Genomic DNA, 25,416 nt, shown 5'->3' on the forward strand with positions numbered 1-25,416 from the left:
ACGCCACCTCCCCGGAAGTACTTCCCTCAGGGGCTGGGGCCTGCCGGAAGTGGCGCAGCGGCAGGGCGGGGCTCTCCAGCCGGTCCGGCAGCTGAGGCTCCGCGCTCGGGTTACCCCTGCAGCGACGCCCCCTGGTCCCACCGAAGCCGCCGCTGCTCCCGCCCCTTCGCCTCTCGGCCGCGCCATGGGCACCCGCGACGACGAGTACGACTACCTCTTCAAAGGTGAGGCCGTGGCCCCCGGCCCTGTCCGCCCTCGGGGGGCTCGGGACACTCCCGGGGGACCCGCGTGCGGGCTGCCCCAGCCCCAAAATGGGCCTGCCTCAGCCCTTCCTTTCCTTGCGGGTCGTCCGGCCGTCCCCGCACGGAGCTTCCCACGGCCGCTCGCACCGGCGTCCCCACGGCCGCCTCCCGCCAGGCCTCGGCGCCCCTCGCTGTGTGCGTGTGTGCGCGCGTGTGTGCGCGCGTGTCCTCCCCCACCGCGGCCCCGCGCCCCTCCCGCCCGCGACCTCTCCCTCGCAGCATCAGCCCGGGCCGGCTCCATCCCCTCCCGGCCTTGGTGACAGGCCCCGGGCCGCTCCCTGGGCCTGCCCTTCGGCTCAGGCTCCCACCGCGGGGCTTTTCCCTGCGTGTCCCCTTCCCCCGCGCGAGCCTTTCTCGTCGCCCCTCCCCTCGGGCGGCCGCCCCCCGCTCCCCGGCTCGGGCCCCCACCCCACCCCACCCGCCGCGCAGCCTTCACGGGCCGGCCGCCGCCCACCCCCGAGTTGGGAACTCTGTGCCGAGGGCCGGGGGGCTTGTCCATCACCCCTGCGTGCACTTGTCGCAGTGGCCCGACCGGCGGGGACTTCCCACCTAGCCTTTTTTTTTTTTTTTTTTAACTCCTCTTCCGACCCAGCTGCAGCCAACCCGGGATCACTCGGTACGCGGCTCGCGGGAAGGGGTTGCGGATGGGTGGTGGCTGTTATCCCGGCCAGACCTGAAGGCCCAGTTCCTGAGCAGGAAAGGTTGCGCGCTGCACAAATACTAGCCTGCTTTATCACTGTGGACTGGTTGCTTCCTGCTGCAACCCTGGGAGGATCCAACAGGAAGGGAAGAGCCCTAGTGGGCCGCCTACCTTTCCCAAAAGGAGGGAGAGGGGACTTGTGTGCTCTTCGGGTCCATTTAAACCGTGGTGATCAGAGAGGGGAACGTGTGTGCCCTTGGACAGTACGTAATTGGAGCGTGGGGAGAGGCGAGAGGAGTCGGGGAGAATCCAGAGTTTTTGTTTTTTAATCAGCGAAGGTGAAGGGCTCAGTTCTCCGTAAGAGACGAGTCCAGTAAATGCTTTTTGTTCAGTGGCTGCGCTCGGCTCTGGTAGTCCTCCCTCCTGAGTGAGGGCAGCCATCAGTAGTGAGCTGAACAAAGATCATTACGGGGAGGAAGAAGCCATTGCTATTAAAGCTTTACCGTGGAGGCGGAGTTGAAAGAGTGGTGAGCACGGTGACTGTTTCTGACTTTGCCATTGGTTGCTTAGAATGATTGACCGAAGGAAGCAGGAACCATTGCTTTGCTTTACCAATACTTTTGCAAATCTCGGTGATAATATGCTCTTACCTTAGTCCTCCGAGGTGGAATATTCTATGTATAGGGTGAGTATAGGCTGGGTACCTTCGATGTCTACGACCTCCGTGTTGGAAAGTCATTACAGTGAAAAAGGCACTCGGTTCACTTTACAGAGACGAAAAGGAGACCTGCATTAGTTTGTGTACTTTTTGCAGAAGGCGTCGGAATTGATGGGAAGTTACTTCAGTCCCTGGAGCCTTTTGGGTTTAGTCATTAAAGGCAGGTTTTTGTTTGTTTTTCAAATCCTTTACAATGTCATGGGCAGTTAGCTACCTTTGAAGTACTTTAGAGCAAGGTAGACTCTCAGGGTTTTTCTCCTGATTGGTTTGGAACTGGAATGTTGGGGAAAAAAACAACCCCAGAATATTAGCCATCCTGGTTTCAGGAATTAGACCATCCTTGTAACATTGAGAGCACAGGGTTTTGGAACCACAGACACCTGAGTTCACATTCCACTCTGCTCTTGGGTTTACGACCTTGGGAAAGTTAAGTGTTTGGAGCCCCAGCTCTGAAGCAAACTCCGGGACTGGCTGATCAAGCCTGCCGGGCAGTTACGACTTTAGCTCCTGTGAGGGCTCAGTGCATTGAAGGAAGTTACTGTGGATCTTGTCCGTTTTTTGAACTTTATTTCTAAACGGAAGAGCATTTACATATTATTAAAGAAGCATAGAAGTAGGAACTTCAACTATTTTATGTTCATGGGTTAGGGCTTCATCTTGTTGTGCTGTTTAAAATATGGTGTTTAAAAATTCTGCTGAGGAGGATTTCCATGCCTTCGAAGCTCTTACAGGATATGAGTCACCTTTTTTTTTTCTTAACTTCAATGCTTGATTATTTAGCCAGTCTCTTTATTTATACAATTCTCATTTTAAAGCTAGGCAAGAATAATTTTACTTTAAAATGGTTTCCTTCTACAGAGATTTGGTCACTGAGATGAACCATTGCTGTCTCTACTTCAAAGAAGTCTTACCTAGCAGACTTAATAGCTGAAGGAAGTGGAGTTAATTTGTAACTCTAACCAGTTGGAAATGAAGGGTTGTTTGGATCAGCGTGGGACGGCGTGGTCTAAATGGGAATCTAATGTGGGGAGCGTAGGACAGTTATTCTAAATTACGTATTTGTTCTTGCACATTAATCTTCACTCAAGCTCAGCAGTGAAGCTTTTGGTTGGGGGGATTGGTTTTATTTTTTGAAGCTTGACTTTTTATTTTAAAAACTGCAGTTCTTTAAGTATTTACGCACAACATGGGTAAGATCCCGAGGGACACATAAATGAAGTAGGCAGCGGCTGTAGTTCCTGTTGACAAACACGGTATCAGACACCGGTCCAGTCTAAGTCACTTGTTCTGAAAGCATCTGGGTGTGCAGTCTTGCTCACCGCCCTTTCTTTCCTCTCGGTGGAGGTCAGTAGTAATTAGGCGTCAGCTGATTGTCAGTGGAAACAATCCCAGTGAAGGTAGTTGTCCTGCCTCTTAGTAGTTTTTCTTTCACAACTTTTGGTTGAGCAACTTGAATTCTGCTGAATCAGGAAAAACTTGTCTTAGACTTCAGCCTTCTGAATGCTTTTGATTTTAGAAAGACTTGGTGAGGTTGGACTGTGACATCCAGGTTGATGAAAACCAGGATGAAAATAAGTGGTTTCTCCTTCAGATGATAATTTTTAGAGCTGATGTACTGCGTTTGATGGAATAAATACGAGTTCTAGTCCAGTAAATTAGTTTGCAGGATCAGGTATAAAACTACAGGGGGGTAAAGAGGTGGAAATTTTTGTTAAATAATGGATAATTAGTACATGTATTCTGCTTTTATGGTATTTAGCAATGTATTTGATATATAGATATATATACATGTTTATGAAAAATCTTCAAAAAGTTGATGGAAATTGCATATTATGCAAAGGCTATGTGTAGATTTCAAAAATTTTTGCCCCAAAATTAACTTTTCGTTCCATTTTTCTTGAAGTTTTTGAAGTACTCCTTATATAGGTGGTAGAGTTAAGTTATAACATGCTTAAATGGAAGTACTTTTAACTCAAGATACAAATAATGGAAAGCATAGGAAAGTCACTGCAAGTTCATGGACTATAGTGTGTGATCACATATCACTCACATTTAAATAAGCAAGTAGATATTGTTATCTTAATGAGAGGAACTGTTTTGATTAGAATTATTTAAATTTGAGTCCATGAAGCTTTATTTTTTTTAAAAAAAACTGTAGCCAATAAATTCTCTTATGATGCTTAGGTAATTTATCCTATTTTCATTTCTTTCTTATTTTAGTGAGCCTGTATGTTATTCTTGTTTTGATTTCTCATTTGGTAACTGCATAGAAGCAGCTGTCCTTAGTGAGTTGTTATTTCTCAGCATCCTCCTGACTGCACTATTCTAGCATCAGTGTCCTGTGGTCCTTTAAGGTATCCTGTAACAGCTTGCTAGTCTTTATTCTGGTAACCTTGTCCATGTCTCCTTGAGATAACTATTTGATACTGTATGAAGCATTCATGAGTTTTGAATGCTAAGGTTGCTGTGTGTGTGGTTTTTTTTTTATATAATGTTAAAGTTAATTGGTTATGTAAAAAAAAATTCTCTCACTATATCTTTATGAAAAAGTTTTAAGTTGGTTAAGTAATTAACATAATCATTGGTTAAAAGTGGAGATCAAAAGGGAAGAAACCAAAACTTGAAAGGACTGGTCTTTTTGTGGGGGGTGGAGACTGTTCTTTGAGGGGGTGTGTGTGTATGTCTGTCTCTGTCTTTTTTGTTCCAAAGGCATCCGTTGTCATTATAGATGCCTTACTGCACACTTTGACTTTAACCCTGGGACTGGTTCCTGGGTTACTGTTTGATGCGGGAGTGCCTGTGAAACAGAAATGTTCTAACTTTTTGGTTTTTTCCTTCTTTCTGGTTCCCTCTTCAAGTTAGGCTTTTCTACCTCTGTGCTATTACAGGATTTTCTCAGCAAAGCTTCCAGCCTAGTGTACTAAGAAGTAACTGTGATTGTATCCTATTAATAAGTAGACTCTGTGGTGTTGGAAGGGCTTTGGGGCTGGTGTTGTGGCGCAGTGGGTTCAGCCGTTATGCCAGAGTCCTACATGAGCACCCAGCACCAGTTTGAGTCCCAGCTGCTCTGCTTCTGATCCAGCTCCCTGCTAGCGTGCTTGGGAAAGCAGCGGAAGATGGACTGAGTGCTTGGGTCCCTGCCACCCATCCATGGTGAAGACGCTGATGGTGTTCCAGGCTCCTGGCTTCTGCCTGGTGCAGCCCCAGGTGTTGAGGCCATTTGGGGGAGTAATTAAGCAGATAAAAGATCCCTTTTATAGAAAGATCCCTTTCTATAACTCTGCCTTTAAAATAATGAATAAGTAAATCTTAAAAAAAAAAAAAAAAAAGCAAAAACCTGGCCTTTGACTTTACAGTTAGGATGGTGGACCTTGGAAATTAACATTTCAGTTAATCTTTCTAAAAAATTGAAAGTGCATTAGATTTGTACATTTTCATGACCTTGACATCTTCTTCCCAGGTACCCAGATAAAAAAGTTTGATATAATATGTGTGTTTGCCCCTCACCTTGGACACCCTCTAATTGATTAGATAGTTAGAAATAACTACTCTTTGTGCTGCCGGGGTGATTTCTTGCTGAATCAGCTGATAGAGAAAGCCAGAAAGATATGCATTTGATAATGTACTCCCTTCAAGACTTTCCAGAAGCCAGCTTGCATCCGCTCCTGTGGTGAGGAAGCAATGCATAATGGACTCTTTTTCCTCTGACTTGCATGCAGTGAGCTCTCACAGTGTTTTCCTCTCTTTGCCTGCACTACCAAATCCCAGAGTCGCAGTCTCTTTTGTAAAGACCTGGTCTTATTCCTGGGCCTCATATCTTTGATTTTCTAGTTATGGTCTCTAAATTAAGCAGCTGGCTCTTTTTTTTTTTTTTTTTTTTTTTTACAGGCAGAGTGGACAGTGAGAGAGAGAGACAGAGAGAAAGGTCTTCCTTTGCCGTTGGTTCACCCTCAAATGGCCGGCGTGGCCGGCGTGCTGTGGCCGGCGCCTGCGCTGATCCGATGGCAGGAGCCAGGTGCTTCTCCTGGTCTCCCATGCGGGTGCAGGGCCCAAGCACTTGGGCCATCCTCCACTGCACTCCCTGGCCACAGCAGAGAGCTGGCCTGGAAGAGGGGCAACCGGGACAGAATCCGGCGCCCCGACCGGGACTAGAACCGGTCTTCCATCTGCTGGTTCACTCCCCAAATGGCCGCAACAGCCGGAGCTGAGCTGATCTACAACTTATCTATTATCTATTTGTCCATTAAAATTATTTATTCAGGGGCCCGGTGCTGTAGTGTAGTGGGTAAGGTTGCCACCTGCAATGCTGGCATCCCATTTGGGCGCTGGTTTGAGTCCCAGCTGCTCCACTTCTGATCCAGCTCTCTGCCATGGCCTGGGAAAGCAGTAGAAGATGGCCCAGGTGCTTGGGTCCCTGCACCTGTGTGGGAGACCCAGACGAAGCTCCTGACTTCAGATCAGCCGAGCTCCAGCTGTTGCAGCCATTTGGGGAGTGAACCAGCATATGAAGATCTCTCTGTGTAATTCTGCCTCTCTGTAGCTCTGTCTTTTAAATAAATAAATCTTTTAAAAAATTATTTATTCAGGGGCTGGTGCTGTGGCGGAGCGGGTAAAGCCACCGCATGCAGTGCTGGCATCTCATATGGGCACCAGTTGGAGTCCTGGCTGCTCCATTTCCGATCCAGCTCTCTGCTATGGCCTGGGAAAGCAGTGGAAAATGGCCCAAGTCCTTGGGCCCCTGCACCCGCATGGGAGACCCAAAAGAAGCTCCTGGCTCCTGGCTTCGGATCGGCACAGCTCCGGCCGTTGCAGCCAATTGGAGAGTGAACCAGCGGATGGAAGACCTCTTTCTCTCTATGCCTCTCCTTCTCTTTCTGTGTAACTCTGACTTCCAAATAAATAAATAAATCTTTAAAAATTATTTATTCAGAGAGAGAGAGAGAGAAAGAAAGAATGAGCTCCTATCTGTTGATTCACTGCCCAAATGCCATGCAATGGCCAACACATCTCCCATGTGGGTAGCAGGAGCCCAGTTACTTGATCCCTCACCACTGCTTCCCCAGAGTCCACATTTGCAGGAAGCAAGAATTAGGAGCTGGTACTCAAACGTGGAACAAGGATGTCCTAATTTGTGTCTTAACTTTGAGGCCAATGTCTGCCTCCTTCATTGTTTTTGAAATTCATAAGTATGATCACTTGGAGTGAAAAAGTTACATAGTAAATACATTGTCTCCTATAGGAATCATAAGTAATTTCATCTAGTTAAACCTGTTTTTTAAAAAAGTCATTAATTCATAAGTGAAAGTGTGTGCCAATAAGTGAGAAGTATTAGCTTCCTAGGCCCTTGTTTACCTTTAGTGGGGTAAGGTTTGTTTTAGTTACTGTGTATGTGTGTGTGTGTGTGTGTGTGTGTGTGTGTGGTGTGGGGGGAATGGTCCCCAGCTTTGTAGTAATCTGATACAAGCAACTATTAAAGATCATTTTAGTTTCTATGATCTGAGTGCAAAGGTTATAAACCTGATGCTTTGTATGTTGAATGAATGTCAGTCCTCAAGTCACACCTTTTATTTGAGGTAACTAAATAAAACATATTCTCTTCCTCCATATCTATTAATATCCTTTGTTGTTTTCATGTCTGATACATTTTAAGTTCATTTAGTTTTGGATTGATTTTTTTAAGTTCTCTTCTGCAGTAGTAAGATTGGTTTAGTATTGATGGTAATTAATACCTGCCATCAGTGGCTAGTACACCTGATTAAAATTGCTTGTTTAAAATGGTACCACATCTGTAATGTGTGGAAGTCATTATGAAAGAATATAGGTTTTTTTTTTTTTTTTAAGATTTGTTTTATTTGAAAGAGGGGGAGGAAAGGGGGGAGAAAAGGAGGGAGGGAGGGAGAGAGAGAGAGAGAGATTTTCCATCCACTGGTTCACTCCCCAAATGGCTGTATCCGGTCAAAGCCAGGAACCAGGAGCTTCATCTGGATTTCCCGAGTGGCAGGAGCCCACGTACTTGGGCCGCCTTCTGCTGCTTTCTCAGGTGCATTAGTGGGGAGCTGGGTCAGAAGTGGAGCTGGCTTAACTTGCTGTGCCATACCACAGGCCCTGAAACAGAAGATAAATTGGTTCTACTGACTGATAACTGGTCAAGACATGGGCTACTCGACCTCCTGCCCACCATCCCTTTTTAAAAATCAGATAACCTACGGCCAGGGTTGTGGCATAGTAGGTTAAGCTGCCCTTGCCACCGTCCAATGTCAGAGTGTTGGTTTGTGTCCCACCTACTCCACTTCCTGATCCAGTTCCTTGCTAATGCGCCTGAGGAAGCAGTGGAGGATGACCCAAGCACTTGGACCCCTGCCACCCGTGAGGGAGACCCAGCTGGAGCTCCTGGCTCCTGTCTTTGGCCTGGCCCAGACTGGAGCTGTGGGGACTGTTTAGGGAGTAAACTAGCAGATGGAAAACCTCTTTCTCTCCCATCTGTCTCTGTTACTCTGCCTTTCAAATAAATTAAATAAATCTTTTGAAAAATAAGATGTCCTATCTTTTTTTTTTTCTTTATTTGCGTTGAAGGCAAACATTCTGATGAAAGCATAGTGGTATTCTGAATGTGGTTATCTCATTCACCTGACATTGCGTTCTTTGTCTTTTCAGTTGTCCTTATTGGAGATTCTGGTGTTGGAAAAAGTAATCTTCTATCTCGATTTACTCGAAATGAGTTTAATCTGGAAAGCAAGAGCACCATTGGAGTAGAATTTGCAACAAGAAGCATCCAGGTTGATGGGAAAACAATAAAGGCACAGATATGGGACACGGCAGGGCAAGAGCGATACCGAGCTATAACATCAGCGTAAGTTTCATTGTTTTTAGGTTCTGCAAAACAGATTTCTATCAAGTGAATTAGCTACTTTTGGTAATAGGAGATGTACAGTGGTTTCTCTTATCCATGAGGGATACATTTGAGTACCACCATTGATACCCAAAAGCATGGATAGTAACAAACTCTATATCTGTAAACTTAAAGGATTTTAACTTTAAATTTTGGCTTTTCCTTGACATTTGAGTTGCCAACATCCCTATTCTTATGCCTGGTATTATTATTAAATGAAATAAAGGTTACTTGAACTTAAGCACCATAATACCACGATAGCTGATCTGGTAACTGATGGGTGGGCAGCTTATGTGGCATGGATACAACTGACAAAGGGAAGATTTGTCCCAGCCTGGATGGAGTGGGACTGCATGAGATCTTATTATGCTACTCAGGTGCCACTTGAGAAATATGTATTGTTAGGGTGGGCATGCAGTACAGGCAGTTAAATTGCCACTTGGGATGCTGCATCCATGTTGGAGTGCCTGGTTCAAGTCCTGGCTCTTCTCCTTCCAGTCCAGCTTCCTGCTAACGCGCACCCTTGGAGGCAGCAGATGGTGCCTCAAGTGCTTGAGTCTGACACGCATGTGGGAGACCTGGACTGAGTTCTGGGCTTTTCAGTGTGGCCCAGCCCTGACTGTTTGGGCATTTGGGAAGTGAACCAGCAGATGGAAGGTCTCCCTGTCTCTCCCTCTCTTTCAAATAAAATGAAAAAGTGAAAGTACACATTGTTTATTTTTAGAATTTCCCATCTAATGTTTTTAGACTGTGGTTTGACTGTGGGTAATTGAAACTGGAAAGTGAAACCACAGATAGGATTCTTAGATGTTTATTTCTAAGTGTGTGTGTGTGTGTGTGTGTGTGTGTTTCTTAAAGAGACTTGTTTGAAAGAGAAGAAACAGATATAATCCTAGCTTATTCCCCAAATAACCAAACACTGGATTCTGGGCCAGGGCAAAGCAAGGAGCCAGGAATTCCATCTGGATCTCCCATGAGTGTCAGGGACCCAAGCATTAGCAGGGAGCTGAGTTGAAGCGGAACATCCAGGACTTCAACCAGCACCCTGATGTGGATTGCCAGCCTTGCAAGCATTGGCTTAATCTACTGCACCATAATGTTGGCCCCTGTAAGTGTGTTTTTAAAAATATGTGACCCATGTTTTGAATTCTTCTGGTGTTTGCTTCTATTTTGTTGTTCTTTTCTGGTAAATGTTTGTATGGGAAGGCAACCACAAGTTGGAAACAAGATATGTTTCTAGGGGTAGGCATTGTGGTACAGTGGGTTAAGCCGCCTCTTGGGACAGCTGTGTCCCGTATTGAGAGTGCTGAGGGGCTGGCACCGTGGCACAGTGGGTTAAGCTGCCACCTGCAGTGCTGGCGTCCATATGGGTTCCAGTCCTGGCTGCTTTGCTTCCGATCCAGCTCCTTGGCTGATGCACCTGGGAAAGCAGCAGAAAGTGGCCCAAGTGCTTAGCCCCTTGCATCCACATGGGAGACTAGGAGGAAGCTCCTGGCTTTGGCCTCGCCCAACCCTGGCTGTTGTGGTTCTTTGAGGGAGTGAACCAGTAGATGGGAGATTTCTCTTTCAAATAAATAAATATTACGAGTGCCACTTCAGGTCCTGGCTACTCTGCTTCCAATCCAGCTTCCTGCTGATGCATTGTGGAAGGCAGCAGACGATGGCTCAGGTGTTAGCCTCTGCCACTCATACAGGAGTTTTGGATGCAGTTCTGGTATCCTGGCTGTTGCAGGCGTTTGGGGAGTTGACTAGCAGATGGAAGATTGATCTTTTTCTTGCTGTCTCTGCCTTTCAAGTGGATGAAAATAAATAAGCAAAACAAAATGAGAGTGGGTGTTTGGTGCAGTGACTGGGACCCCTGCATTCCATATTGGGGTACCTGGGTTTGCGTCCCGACCCTGCTTTGGATTCCGTGAAGCATCAGGTGGTGATTCATGTCTTTGAGTCCCTGCCACTCATGTGGGAGACCTGAATTAAATTCCCAGCTGCCAGGTATTTGGGGAGTGAACCAGCAGTTGAGCAATGTCTACCCCTTTCTCTCTGTCTCTCTGCCTCTCAATTACTGTGAGTAAATAAAAAATTAAAAATGTGTGTGTTTCTGTTTCCAGATACTATCGTGGAGCTGTAGGTGCCTTATTGGTTTATGACATTGCTAAACATCTCACATATGAAAATGTAGAGCGGTGGCTGAAAGAACTGAGAGATCATGCGGATAGTAACATTGTTATCATGCTCGTGGGTAACAAGAGTGATTTACGTCATCTCAGGGCAGTTCCTACCGATGAAGCAAGAGCTTTTGCAGGTTAGTGATTTGAATCCCATGCTATTACAGTGATTCTGTAGTTTTTACTATTATGTCTTGCAGTTTCTTCACTCTTTCACTGAGGGTAGTTGTAATAGTTTCAGAAAAGTAAACATGATTACTCAACAAAGATGATTGTTTTGAAAGTTTGTGATTACTGTATGGCTCTTTAGCTGAACTTCAAGTTACTGAAACACCAAGACTTTGAGTTTTTGTGGGGAAAAAAAAAAAAAAACACAGAAAATAAATGTTGTCCTCTTTTCTGTCCCTTGAAGTGGTAGGTGAAATCTGTTAATGAAGCATGTTCTACCTCCTTTTCCATCAAGCCTGTATTTTACCAATGCAGCTCTAGATGGGTCTAGCCATTGTTAGGGACCAACAGGGAGACAGCTGCTTAGGAGCTGTCTTTGGTCCCATAGAGGATCTGCCTTTCTCTTGGTCCTGCCCCAGTTTTGTTAAGGGCAGCTTATCAGAAAGCAACATCATGCATTCTTAGCTAGTGAAAGTCATGACCTTGCACTAGTGATTATGCTGTGAATAGTTTTCCATAACAGTTTTTAGTTTCCCAGACAAGAAGAAACTTTATTTCAATAATAACAGAATTCTAAAATTCTAAGTGAATACCATAGGGATGCAGAGGACTGTAAGGAATGAGCACAGTTGAGTGTTTGGTAAGTTTACTACATTTTGAGTGATCTCATTCATTGCTATTGGTAATGTTTAGAGTAATAAATATTTAATCAAGAAGCCAATGAAAACTTCAGTCTGGTAGAGTATAAACAGAATGGTGCCCTTTCGGTCCCAGAAGTTGGCACAGTCTTAGATTTTAAAAAGTCATGTTATTTTCTTTTTTGAGAGCTTAATTATATGACATTCTTTCTTTTACTTGTAAAACTTGACAAAACTGAGTTTTTGTGTCTCCCCACAGAAAAGAATGGTTTGTCATTTATTGAGACATCTGCTTTAGATTCTACAAATGTAGAAGCTGCTTTTCAAACAATTCTAACAGGTAAGATTTGCATTTTCAGATTATACCAGTTGGAATTGGAAGTTTCAGGAAGGTCATAAAAGCAGATTGTTCAGGAAGCTATGTATCGCACCATTGGAGAATGACTGTCATTTGAGAACTACTATAGCAAGAGCTGTTTGCAGTACAAAATTAGTTACAGATCTTGTTCATTGAGCTCCAGTCATCCCAATTCATCTTTATATGGGAAAAATGTTTTGAGGCTTATTTGTTCACTTTTGTTATCACAGTCACAGCTGAAGTTATGTTTAAATCTACCTTGATGTGGAAAGATATAAATGTGTTTTAGAAATTCAGTAAAGAATAGAAAAGGCTAGGAAAAAATAAATTTTTAAACAGTTAAGTGAAAAGAAAACTCTGCTGTGATGTGGAAGATGCAGGTTGTCACTTGCAGATAAAATCAGCCAGTGATTGAATATACAAAAGTTCAATTGAAGATTTACTTTATTTGAAAGGCAGTGAGAGAGAAAGAGAGAGAGATACAGACAAGAATTTTCTTCTGTCTGCTGTTCACACCTCAGATGACCCCAGTAGCCAGCCTGCTAAAGTCAGGAGCCTGGAAGTCCATCCAGGTCTCCCACATGGGTGGTAGGGATCCAAGTACTTGAGCCATCATCTGCTGCCTTCCCAGATGTGATAGCAGGAAGTTGGACTGGAAGTAGAGTAGCCAGAACTGAAACCAGTACTGATATGGGATGTGGGCATTGCAAAGGTGGCTTAACCCGCAGTGGCACAATGCCCACTCCATAAACTGTATAGTACGTTTAAGAACTCGTGAGTTAGAATATAGTTTTATTTATTTATTTATTTGAGAGGCAGAGTTAGAGACGGAGGGAAAGGTTCTCTGCACTGGGTCGCTCTCCAAATGGCTGGAGCTGGGCCAGGTCTTCTCCAGGTCTCCTGCACCGATGCAGGGGCTCAGGGACTTGGGCCATCTTCCACTGCCTTCCCAGGCCACAGGCAGAGAGCCGGATTGGAAGAGGAGCAGCCGGGAAATGAACTGACGCCCACATGGGATGCCAGCGCCACAGGTGGAGGCCTACCTCAGCACACCACAGTGCTGGCCTAGTGTATAGTCTTTTTCTTTTTTTTCTTCCAAAGATTTATTTCATTTATTTGAAAGACAGAATTACAGAGAGAGGTAGAGACAGAGAGAGAGGTCTTCCATCCGCTGGTTCACTCCCCAGATGGCCACAATGGCCGGAACTGCGCTGATCCAAAGCCAGGGGCCAGGAGCTTCTTCCGGGTCTCCTACATGGGTGCAGGGGCCCAAGGACTTGGGCCCTCTTCTACTGCTCCCCCAGGTCATAGCAGAGAGCTGGATCGGAAATGGAGTAGCTGGGTCTCGAACCGGTGCCCACATGGGATGCTGGTGCTTCAGGCCAGGACTTTAACCCGCTGCGACACAGCGCTGACCCCAGAATATTGTCTTAATATATAGGACAGTCTTATGTGGTGGTGGTCTTAAAAAGTTTATATGGAGAAATGTTTATTAATGAGTTTCCAGTTCCCAAGTTTTAATTTAATGTTTGTATATAGTACTTGTATTAGAGTTAAGCAGATTTCAGCTTTAAAATACTATTTTACTGTTAAAAAAAAAGTTGGGAATAAAGCCTAGGAATTAAGAACATGGACTTGGAGGCCTGACTTGGGTGCTAGTCCTGACTCCTTCACTTACTGTTAGCTCTAAATCTTAGGCAAGTTCCTTAACCTTAAAGATCTTCTTCATCTGTAAAATTTTGGGGAAGTTCTTTTATTTCTGTTTTGAGAGAGAGTTTGTGTTTATAAAACCTTGTGGTATGATTTCATTTGACTGTTGTGTTGCAACCTATCAGGTGTTTTGTTTCTGAAATTCATAGAAAAGAATGGTGTGTCACTCAGACAACTCTGGGTACCAAAAATGAGCACAAGCTATTGCCTGTAAAATACTTAGCTATCCCGCTACACAGTGAACATTTGATACATTAGTTACTAAATAGCAGTTATGGCATGAGGGACAAAAACTGGTTAAAATACACTTTGGTGACTTATGTATCTGTTATCAGAAGAATAGTAACTTAGAAGAGCTAGTGCTGGGGTTGGGTAACACAGTAGCTTTCATTGAGTCTTCCCTGTGTCAAGCGCATTGCTGGTTCAGACAGCCAAGGTCTGGTTTTCTTAGAACGCCGTGTGTGGACTTTGTTTAGTTAGTGTGCAGAGTACTAGATTGAGATTCAGGGGTTCTAGGGTTTTATATTTCACGACTTTGCTCTCACTCCCTGTGAATCTAAGGCACTGAACCTCTCTGATCTCCGAGTGTTTTAAATCAACTCAACGTCTGTGAGTCTCTTAAAGCCTCTGAATACCCCATCAGTCTTCAGTATTAGGGATCTTTAATGTCCCATCCACTCTCTTCTATAGTTCTAGTGCATTTATTCTGATTCTGAATGAAGATGAGACCAAGTCTTTCCTTCCATCTGCAGTTACTTGTATGTCTCATTTTTCTTTTAACAGTGAACTTCTGTTTCACTCTTCTCTTCTTCCTCCTAAATGCCAGTGGGAATATTAATACATAGGAAAAACAGAAAAGAGAACAGTTACCTCATTAAGGCTGATTCTACATTAAATTTAACAGTATTAAAGGAATATTTACATTGTATGTTGCTGGAAGAAAAAAAGCTTTTATTTTTTAAAAATATATATTTATTTGAAAGGTGGAATGACAGAAAGGGAGAAACATGAAAAGGTATCTTCTATTCTCCAATTCATTCCTGAAATGGCTGCAGTGGCCAGGGCTGGGCCAGCTAAAAGCTGGGAGGCTGGATCTTCATCTGGGTTTCCTATGTGGGTGGCAGGAACCCAAGTACTTGGGCCATCTTTTGCTGCCTTCCCAGGAGCATTAGGAATCCCTAAGTACTTTTCAATTTGTATTTCCTAAAAACAAGGGCATTTCTTTTTCATAACCATAGAATAAAGATCAAAATTAGTTAGCTATATACCTCATTCAGATTTTGTCGATTATTCCCGTGTCCTTATTAGCAAAGCATTTCATTCAGCTGTCATTTCTTTACACTCCCATCTGAAATGGTTTCTTTGCCTTTTGTTTATAGGCATTGCTTTTTGTTTTTTAAGATTTATGTATTAGAAAGTCAGAGTTACACAGAAGAAGAAGGAGAGGAGGAGAGAGAGGTCTTCCATCTGCTTGTTCACTCCTCAATTGGCTGCAACAGCCGGAGCTGATCTGATCTGAAGCCAGGAGCCTGGAGCTTCTTCTGATCTCCCATGCAGGTGCAGGGACCCAAGCACTTGGGCCATTTTCTACTGCTTTCCCAGGACATAGCAGAGAGCTGGATCGGAAGTGGAGCAGCTGGGACTTGAACCAGTGCCCATATGGGATGCTGGTACTGCAGGCGGCAGCTTTACTTGCTGTGCCACAGCACCGGCCCCTAGGCATTGAGATTTTTGAGGCGTACAGGCCAGTTGTTTTGTAATGTCCTTCAGTTTGGATTTCTCTGATGTTTCTGATGGTTAAATTTAGCTTATTCACTTTTGGTAGGGTCACTACAGATGTGCTGTGAATGCCACCCCCCCCCCCCTTAAAGAATTATTTATTTGAAAGGAAGAGAGTCAGGGAGAGAGAAAGAGATATCTTTCATCTGCTGTTTCACTCCCCACATGGCCATGATGGCTGGGACTAGGTGCTATTTTAAGAATTATTTTTATTTATTTGAAAGACTAGAGGTAGAGGCAGATACAGAGAGAGAGAGAGAGATATCTTCCATCCGCTGGTTCACACCCCAAATGGCCACAACAGCTGGAGCTAAGCTGATCCAAAGCCAGGAGCTTCTTCCCGGTCTCCCATGTAGGTGCAGCAGCTCAAGGAGTTGGGCCATCCTCAGCTGCTTTCCCAGGCATATCAGAAGCTAGAGGGGCCGGCGCTGTGGCGCAGTGGGTTAATACCCTGGCCTGAAGTGCCGGCATCCCATATGGGCACCGGTTGGAGTCCCGGCTGCTCCACTTCTGTTCCAGCTCTCTGCTATGGCCTGGGAAAGCAGTAGAGGATGGCCCAAATCCTTGTGCACCTGCATGGGAGACCTGGAAGAGGCTCCTGGCTCCTGGCTTCAGATTGGCATGGCTCCGGTCATTGTGGCCAGTTGGGAAGTGAACCATCGGATGGAAAAGCTCTCTCGCTCTCTGTGTAACTCTGACTTTCAAATAAATAAATAAATCTTAAAAAAATAAAAGAAGGAGCTGGATTGGAAGTGGAGCAACCAGGACTCCAAACGGTGCCCATATGGGATGCTTGTGCTGCAGGCCAGGCCATTAACCTGCTGCCCCACAGCGCTGGCCCTGCCAGGGGCGTCTTTGAAGCCTGCCACATGGGTGCACTTGGGCCATCTTCTCCTTTCCCAGGCACATTCATTAGCAGGGAGCTGAATTGGAAATGGAATGGCCCAGAGTTGAACCAGCACCCATATGGAATGCTGGCATCACAGGCTGCGGCTTTACCTGCTACTCCTCAACACCGGCCGCTGTCAGCGTATCTTATCAAGACACTCATGATCCGTTGGTTAAGGTGATAGCTGTCCCATGCCTCCATGTAGTTAATGAGTCCACAGTATGAAGACCAATTATTAAATCTGTGGTTGAAACAATTTCAAGTACTTCATTAATTTAATCAATTAAAGTTGATTATTTGATCATTAAATAAATTAACTGCATATTGCCTCTTGAAAATAGGATTAAAGTTTTCAAGTACTTTATTAAAGAAATAAAAATCTTTTTAAAATTTATTCATTTTCATTTTATTTGGAAGACAGAGGGATCTCTCTCTCTCTCTCTCTCTCTCTCTCTCTCTCTTGCCTCCATCTGCTGGTTCACTTCTTTAATGCCCACAACAGCCAAAACTTGGTGAATCCAAAGCTAAGAGCCCAGAACTCAGTTCAGGTCTCCCATGTGGTTGTCAAGTGTCCAGGCAGTTAAACCATCACCTGCTGCCTCCCAGGGTTTGCATTAACAGGAAGCTGGATTGAAAAAGAAGCAGCTGGGACTTGAATGAGGCACTCCAATGGGGTGCAGGCATCCCAAGTGGCGTCTTCATTACACCCGACACTTGCCCCTCTTTTAATCAGCTTTGTTCTTGGCTTGTGGCAACTGTTTAAAAAATGTCAAAACATCAAATTAGGAGGCTTTTTTTTTTTTTTTTTTTTTTGCCTTTAAGAAATTCAGATAGCTGCAAATCAGTTTGAAGACAGCTATGAAAGTAAAAGCTCCTAACTGGGATGTAGTAGATTAATCAGGCCTCCACTGTTTTCACAGTTTGGGGCGTGGCTGAAGAATTTTAACTCTTCTTGTTCCCTAACTTGGAACAATTGCATTTAAATTGCTGAGAATTACTTTGTAGCTAGATCACCTTTCTATTAGAGTAGAAATAGGTGAATGTCTTTTTTAGTTAGCTTTACTTCTTTATATTTACAGGTATCTATGAATATTTTGCTTTATATTTAGTTCTCCTACAATTGATCCTGATAAAGGAATGATAAGGCAGATTCTTTTTCTTTCTCACCACCTGTTCTTTGGCCATTTTGAAAAGGAACCGAATAGGAATTAAGTGTGTCATGTTCATTTGGTTCTAAAGGAGATCATCCCCTGAAAGAGGGAAGCACAGTCTTGCATCTGGTTTAGCAAGTTACTAGTCCTCTCCTCCCCCTACTAAAATCACCTTCTCTGTTCAGATACCAGCCAGAAGGTCACTTGCTTCCTATTTTCTTATCAAAGTTTGTTTTTAAAATGGCACACTCAGCCAGAAGACACTTAAAGTAAGTGACTTGTGGAGCTTTGGGCTGATTGTACCAGAAAGAAAAAATTTCCAATTTTCTGACCAATACTTTCTCCTTATAACACCTGGATGACCTTTTTTCCTAGCAGATACCTTCTTGGTAAATGAAGTAAGTGAGCAGTCATCTGTTTCTAAAAGCAAGCAATACTTGCAGTTATGCAGCACTGCTCAAATTTCCTGCTTTGTAATGAGATGTCTTCAATTATTTCTCTGTGTTCTTTGAGAAATCTGCCGTATGCTTTATGTGTATTGTCTTTATATAAAAAAATTGCAAAATTTTTTTGTTTTGGTTCTCCCAATAGTTTTCAAAATAAACTGTACAGAAGTTAAAATGTATAAGGATCACATATTTGCCGGCGCCGTGGCTCAATAGGCTAATCCTCCGCCTTGCAGCGCCGGCACACCGGGTTCTAGTCCCGGTTGGGGTGCCGGATTCTGTCCCGGTTGCCCCTCTTCCAGGCCAGCTCTCTGCTGTGGCCAGGGAGTGCAGTGGAGGATGGCCCAAGTCCTTGGGCCCTGCACTCGCATGGGAGACCAGGAGAAGCACCTGGCTCCTGCCTTTGGATCAGCGCGGTGTGCCGGCCGCAGCGCGGCAGCCATTGGAGGGTGAACCAACGGCAAAGGAAGACCTTTCTCTCTGTCTCTCTCTCTCACTGTCCACTCTGCCTGTCAAAAAAAAGAAAAAAAAAAAAAAAAGGATCACGTATTTAATAATTTGCACTTCAAAGGGAAGATCTACCCAGTTTGGAATTAGAAAATATAAAGAATAAATGATACAGTTTACTGTAAATTGATGATCACCTTTATTCCTTAGGCACTAACCTGATTGAATGGCTGAAGGGTAAATCCTTTTCTTTTGGACTCAATCCTATCCTATCCCTTTTTAGTGAAAAGAATTTAAAGAAAGTTTCTGTGTCCTTTTTTTATGTTATAAGATATTTTTATTATAATCCAGTTATCCAGTTTTTTTTAATGCTTGTTCATGTTTAACCACTGTCAGCCTTCTCAGACATAGGTTTTAATCACCTTTTTTCCCTTAAAAAAAAAAAAGAAAAAAAACTTTTGAGGATTTGTTGTCACTATTTTTTTTTTTTTTTTATTTGACAGAGTTAGATAGAGAGAGACAGAGAGAAAAGTCTTCCTTCTGTTGTTGGTTCACCCCCTAAATGGCCACTACGGTCGGAGCTACACCGATCTGAAGCCAGGAGCCAGGTGCTTCCTCCTGGTCTCCCACATGGGTGCAGGGGCCCAAGCACTCGGGCCATCCTCCACTGCACTCCCGGGCCACAGCAGAGAGCTGGACTGGAAGAGGAGCAAGCGGGACTAGAACCCGGCGCCCATATGGGATGCCGGTGCCGCAGGCGGAGAATTAATCAAGTAAACCACAGCGCCGGCCCCTCGCTATTTTTGATAGTTTATATATTCAGTTGACTAGTTGACTATAGCTTGCTGTTATTCAGTTTTAGAGAAGTTCTTATTTTTGGAAAAATAGTTATTTCCTTAATACATTTAATTCTTTTTGTTATTGAAAGATTCCAATATACAAGAAATAAAATGGGGGGGGGTGTTTGGCCTAGTAGTTAAGATATTGGAGTACTTGAGTTCATTTCCTGGCTCCTCCTCTTGATTCTATCTTCCTGCTTATGTGGACCTGGAAGGCAGTGGTGATGGCTCAGGTAGTTGGGGTCTCTGCCCCTCTGTGGCTTTGGTCCAGTCCTGTCTTGTTGTGGGTATTTGGGGAATGAACCAGCAGAAGAGAACTCTTTGTCTCCCTCTCTTTCAAATAAAAAGAAAAAGTTTAATAATATCATGAACTCCCAAATAGCCATCGAAATCCACTAGTTCATGACTAGTCTCATACCTACTCCCCTATTATTTTGAAAGAAATCCCAAATATTACATCATTTCATTTGTAAACATTTTGAGATGTTTATCTAAAAGATTAGGACTTAAAACTCATTCTCAGAACCACTTAAAATTGATGGTAATTCCTTAATATTTGTTTTTGAAAGAATATTAAAATTTCTTTTCAGTTCATATTAGGATCCAGATAATGTTTTTATAAGATGAATTGATATTTTGGAGTGTTTTGAAAATGTTTTTTTTTCAAAGATATATATATATATCTTTGAAATATATATATGTTGTTGTTTTTATATTTATATTTTATATATATATATATATATATATATATATATATATATATATGTTGTTCTTTGACAGGCAGAGTTAGACAGTGAAAGAGAGAGACAGAGAGAGAAAGGTCTTCCTTTTCCATTGGTTCACCTCCCAAATGGTCACTACAGCTGGCGTGCTGTGCCGAAGCCAGGAACCAGGTGCTTCCTCCTGGTCTCCCATGCAGGTGTAGGGCCGAAGCACTTGAGCCATCCTCCACTACCTTCCCGGGCCACAGCAGAGAGCTGGACAGAAAGAGGAGCAACTGGGACAGAATCCGGCGCCCCAACTGGGACTAGAACCTGGGGTGCTGGCGCCATAGGCGGAGGATTAGCCTTGTGAGCTGCGGTGCCAGCCCAAAGATACATTTTTTATTTATTTGCAAGGCAGAGTTACAGAGAGAGGAGACCAAGAGATCTTCTATCTGCTTGTTCACTTCCCAAATGGCCGGGACTGGCCCAAGCCAAAGCCAGGAACCGGGAGCTGCTTCTAGGGCTCTCACATGTGTTCAGGGGCCCAAGCCCATATGGGATGCTGGTGCTGCAGATGGCAGCTTAACTCACTGGGCCACAGCGCTGGCCCTAGTAGTGATAACTTTAAAGAGAGATGGGAGGCAGGCGTTTGGAGCAGCAGTTAAGCCGCCACTTGGGACACCAGCATCCCTTATCAGAGTAGCTGGGTTCAAGTCCTGGTGCTTCTGATACCAGTTTCCTGCTAATGTGCACCCTGGGAGGCAGCAGGAAGTAGTACAAGTTCTTGGGTTCCCACCACGCATGTGGGAAACCTGAACTGAGTTCTGTGCTCCTAGCTTCCTAGATTCAGTCTGGCTCAACCCTGTCTTTTGGCGGTGTTTGGGAAGTAAACCAGAAGATGAAAATTGATCTGTCTCTTGGTCTTTCAAATAAATAAAAAAAAAATTTTTTTTAAAGATTTTATTTATTTGAGAAGCAAAGTTAGAGGGTGAGACAGAGATAAAGGTCTTCCATCTGCTGGTTCACTCCCCAAATGGCAGCAATAGCCTGAGCTGGGCCAATCTGAAGCCTGGAGCTTCTTCCAGGTCTTCCACATGGGTGCAGGGGCCTGAGGACTTGTGCCATCCTCTGCTGCTTTCCCAGTCCCATTAGCAGGGAGCTGGATCAGAAGTGGTGCAGCCAGGACTCGAACCGGTGCCCACATGGGATGCTGGCAGCTAGATGGAGTCTTATCCTACTATACCATAGCGTCAGCCCCCAGTAAAAAAAACCTTTAAAAAATAATTTATAAAGGACATCATTAGTATACTTGGAAAACTCTTAATATGGGCTGTACATTAAATGCTATGTAAATGTTAAATTTCTTGGATATGATATATGGTACTCTGATTATGTAGAAGAATGCCTTGTTCTTTTTTTTTCAACTTTTATTTAGTAAATATAAATTTCCAAAGTATAGTTTATGGATTACAATGGCTCCTCCCCCCATAACTTCCCTCCTACTCCACCCCTCCCATCTCCCGCTCCCTCTCCCATTCCATTCACATCAAGATTCATTTTCAGTTATCTTTATATGCAGAAGATCAAGTTAGTATATATTAAATAAAGATTTCATCAGTTTGCACCAACACAGAAACACAAAGTGTAAAAGCCTTGTTCTTTAAGAGACAAAATGCTCAAGTATTTAATATTGCCATAATACATACAATTTATTTTTTACTTAGAAAAGTGTAAGCACACATAGGAGAGAGAAACCAAATGTGGCAAAATGTTAATAACTGATGCTTCCAGATGAAGGATGTATGCATGTCCACCATATTTTTCTCTAATACAGTATTTGAAAAAAATGTTAAATATAGTTATGGAGGGGCTGGTCTTGTGGCGTAGCAGATTAAGCATCTGGCACCTCATTTGACCACCAGTTTGAGTCCCAGCTGCTCCACTTCTGATCCAGCTCCTTGCTAATATGCCTGGGAAAGCAGCCAAAGATGCCCAAGGGCTTGGGCCCCTGTACCCACGTGGGAGACCCAGAAGCTCCTGGCTTTGGCCTAGCCCAATCCTGGCTGTTGCAGCCATTTGGGGAGTGAACCAGTGGATGGAAGATCTCTCTCTCTCTCTCTCTCTCTCTCTTTCAATCTTTCTGTAAATCTGACTTTCAAATAAGTAAATCTTTAAAAAAAAAAAAGTGTTACTGCTTTGCCAAATGCCTACCCTGGAGTTTTAAATTTTTAATTCCAGGCAACAATCACATATTGCATCGATGGAATAGCTTTGTGTCTATGGTGTCCAGGTTGCTGTTGCACTTGAAACATGGTTGATGGAAGAATTAGATTTTAAATATTTGCTTTAATTTAAATAGGTAGCTATTATATCGAACAGCCAAGATTTAAGACATTTATTCTCATCTCAGTCTGGATTTATCTGATTGTTTGCTCATGATTAAATTCGTTTTCAACAGTTTTGACTGAAATACATGGGTGTCCTTCATAGGAATACATTGTGTCCTCCCTGGTGTATCATACTAGGAGGCTTACATCAGTTTGCCTTATTTTTAGAATTCTGTTACCTTTTGAGGACTTTGAGGAGGGGGAGGCATTGGGAGAACAAAGATAAATTAGATACAATCACTGTTCTTAAGTCTTTTCTTATTTTAGTAAGATTTATTTATTTATTTGAAAGGCAGAGGCAGAGAGAGATCTTTCATCTGCTGGTTCACTCCCCAAATGGCCGCAACAACCAGAACTGGGCCATTCCGTAGGCAGGAGCCTGGAGCTTCTTCTGGGCCTCCCATGTGGGTGCAGGGGTCCAAGCACTTGGGCCATCTTCCGCTGCTTTCCCAGGTGCATTAGCAGGGAACTGAATCGGAAGTGGAGCAGCAGGAACTTGGTGCCCATATGGGATGCTGGCACTGCAGGGGGCAGCTTTATCCGCTGTGCCACAGTGCTAGCCCCTGTTTTTTTTGTTTGTTTTTTAAGATTGATTTTATTTATTTGAAAGAGTTAGAGAGGCAGAGCCAGAGAGAGAGAGGTCCTCCATCCACCGTTCACCCCCCAGATGACCACAGCCACAGCAACCAGAGCTGAGCTGATCCAAAGCCAGGAGCCAGGAGACAGGAACCTCCTCCAGGTCTTCCACGTAGGTGCAGGGGCCCAAGCACTTGGGCCATCTTCAGGTTTCCCAGGCCACAGCAGAGAGCTGGATTGGAAGTGGAGCAGCCAGGACTCGAATCAGCGTCCACATGGGATTCCAGCGCTGTAGGCTGGGGCTTTAACCTGCTGCACCACAGCGCTGGCCTCCCAGCCCCTGTTCTTAAGTCTTTAATATTATCAGGGAAAGTATTTTTTTTTTTTTTTTTTGGCAATGCAGTATATGCCCAAATAAAATGTGTTAAATATATCTACTACTGTGGAGGAATTTAATGAACACGTATATGCTGTATTTTAGAGATATAGCACTGAATAAGTCAGATAGTTTTGGTCATCATGGGGTTTAACATTTAATGGTAGAGGCAGATACTGAACAGTTTTGGTAAGTGTTAAAAGAAAGTGTACCTGGCCGGCACTATGGCTCACTAGGCTAATCCTCCGCCTGCAGTGCTGGCACCCCAGGTTCTAGTCCCAGTTGGGGCACTGGATTCTGTCCCAGTTGCTCCTCTTCCAGTCCAGCTCTCTGCTGTGGCCCGGGAAGGCAGTGGAGGATGGCCCAAGTGCTTGGGCCCTGCACCTGCATGGGAGACCAGGAGGAGGCACTTGGCTCCTGGCTTTGGATTGGCGCTGGCCATGGCAACCATTGCTTTGGATTGGCGCCGGCCATGGCAACCATTTGGGGGGTGAACCAATGGAAAAGGAAGACCTTTCTCTTTGTCTCTCTCTCTAACTCTGCTTGTCCAAAAAAAAAAAAAAAAAAAAAAAAGTATACCTATTCAATCTTCAGTTGGTGTGTTGTCTAATTAGTTATTTTTTTCAGTTTTTTTTAACTTTTATTTAATGAATATAGATTTCCAAAGTACAGCTAAATTAGTTATTTAAATACTTTCATTCAGGAGATCACTGATAAACATACTCATTTTTTCTCTTTCCCTTATGAGTACTGTGGAATTTTAGCATGTTTTAAAGTTGTGCTCTTTCCTACACAGTCAAGAAAAATAAAAATGCCTAATATGTCTGATAGTACAGATTAATGGATGGATTTTTCTGTGTGGTAAAATGTCAATATATTTGGACCAAAAATATCTTATAGTTTAATTCACATCTAAACCCGTAAACTGTGTAATGCTCTTTAAACCAAGGTTTAGGGGCCGGAACCCTGGCTCACTTGGTTAATCCTCTACCTGCAGCGCCGGCATCCCATATGGGCTCCTCTTCCAGTCCAGCTCTCTACTGTGGCCAGGGAAGGCAGTGGAGGATGGCCCAAGTGCTTGGGCCCTGCACCCACATGGGAGACCAGGAGGAAGCACTTGGCTCCTGGCTTCAGATTGGCTTAGCTCTGGCTGTAGCGGCCATTTGTGGGGTGAACCAATGGAAGGAAGACTTTTCTCTCTGTCTCTCTCACTGTCTAACTCTGCCTGTCAAATAAATTAAAAATAAATAAATAAACCAAGGTTTATTAGACTGGGGAACCTTTCTCTCTGAAATGGAAAACTTGTTTTTCTTACCCTAAGGGAAATTATTAAAATAATGAGTTGATTCTAATCAGTGACTGTTTGAAAGTAAAACTTAACATTTTTGTATCCTTTATTTAGTTATTTGTGGGCTTTGCTGCAGATGTAGTCATGTCTTCTGTGTATCTTTTGTGCTAAGTATTGATGGTTTTATTGGGACTAAGTATTGCTATTTTTTTTTCCTTCAGAGATATACCGCATTGTTTCTCAGAAGCAGATGTCAGACAGACGTGAGAATGACATGTCTCCAAGCAACAATGTGGTTCCTATTCATGTTCCACCAACCACTGAAAACAAGCCAAAGGTGCAGTGCTGTCAGAACATCTAAGGCGTTTCTCTCCTCCCCTAGGTGGCTGTGTATAGTCCATTTCCCAGGTCTGAGATTTAAATATATTTGTAATTCTTGTGGTCACTTTTGTGTTTCATTACTTCCTCATACTTATGAATATTTCCATGTCTTAAGTCTTTTGATTTTAGCTTTATAAAATCATCCACTTGTCCCAAATGACTGCAGCTCTTTTTCATGCTATGGCTTCACTAGCCTTAGTTTAATAAACTGAATGTTTGAATTCCTCAATTATTGTTTACTTTTCATCATGGAAACTTGTCACACTGTAGGACATAATACACTTGATCACTTGAAACTCAGACCTACTGGTCTTGATGAAATCAAACTAAGAAGAACCTAGAAATGAGCTACGTCATTTTGCCACAGAGCAGCTTAATAAGTAAAACACTCTTCTCTCAGTACAGTGCATATTTCCACAGACCTAAGAATTGCCCGATAAACATAGCAGGAGTTTGAGAGCTTGAAAGTTTTCCATTATTCTGGAAGTCAACTTCTAAAATGCCTTAATCGGTTTATGTAGTTTTGAAATTTTGTTTTTTAATTTTTGTAAACATCAGAGTTCAT

The 25,416-nt window shown here is 43.7% G+C and overlaps 2 protein-coding genes across 4 annotated transcripts in view; one reads left to right on the forward strand and one right to left on the reverse strand.

Annotated features, from left to right (window-relative positions):
• The first annotated feature begins 184 nt into the window (after positions 1-184).
• RAB11A (RAB11A, member RAS oncogene family) lies at positions 185-25,298 on the forward strand. The gene is given in 5 exon segments (NM_001082251.2): positions 185-224; positions 8,315-8,510; positions 10,658-10,851; positions 11,780-11,860; positions 24,692-25,298. Coding segments are annotated over 5 exon segments (651 nt in total). The 3' UTR covers positions 24,832-25,298.
• Positions 13,046-25,416, reverse strand: part of MEGF11 (multiple EGF like domains 11) — a 320,058-nt gene continuing 307,687 nt past the window's right edge. For 2 of the 3 annotated variants that reach the window (XR_007910143.2, XM_051821840.2), the window contains one exon: positions 13,046-14,403. Coding sequence is in view for 2 of the 3 variants with exons in the window: in XM_051821840.2 (XP_051677800.2) it covers positions 14,384-14,403 (20 nt within the window). In the remaining variant the exon portion in view is untranslated. The remainder of the gene's footprint in view (positions 14,404-25,416) is intronic. The other variant, XM_051821835.2, reaches the window with a different exon arrangement.

Source organism: Oryctolagus cuniculus, chromosome 12 (genome assembly GCF_964237555.1).
Source record: "Oryctolagus cuniculus chromosome 12, mOryCun1.1, whole genome shotgun sequence".
Taxonomy (NCBI): domain Eukaryota; kingdom Metazoa; phylum Chordata; class Mammalia; order Lagomorpha; family Leporidae; genus Oryctolagus; species Oryctolagus cuniculus.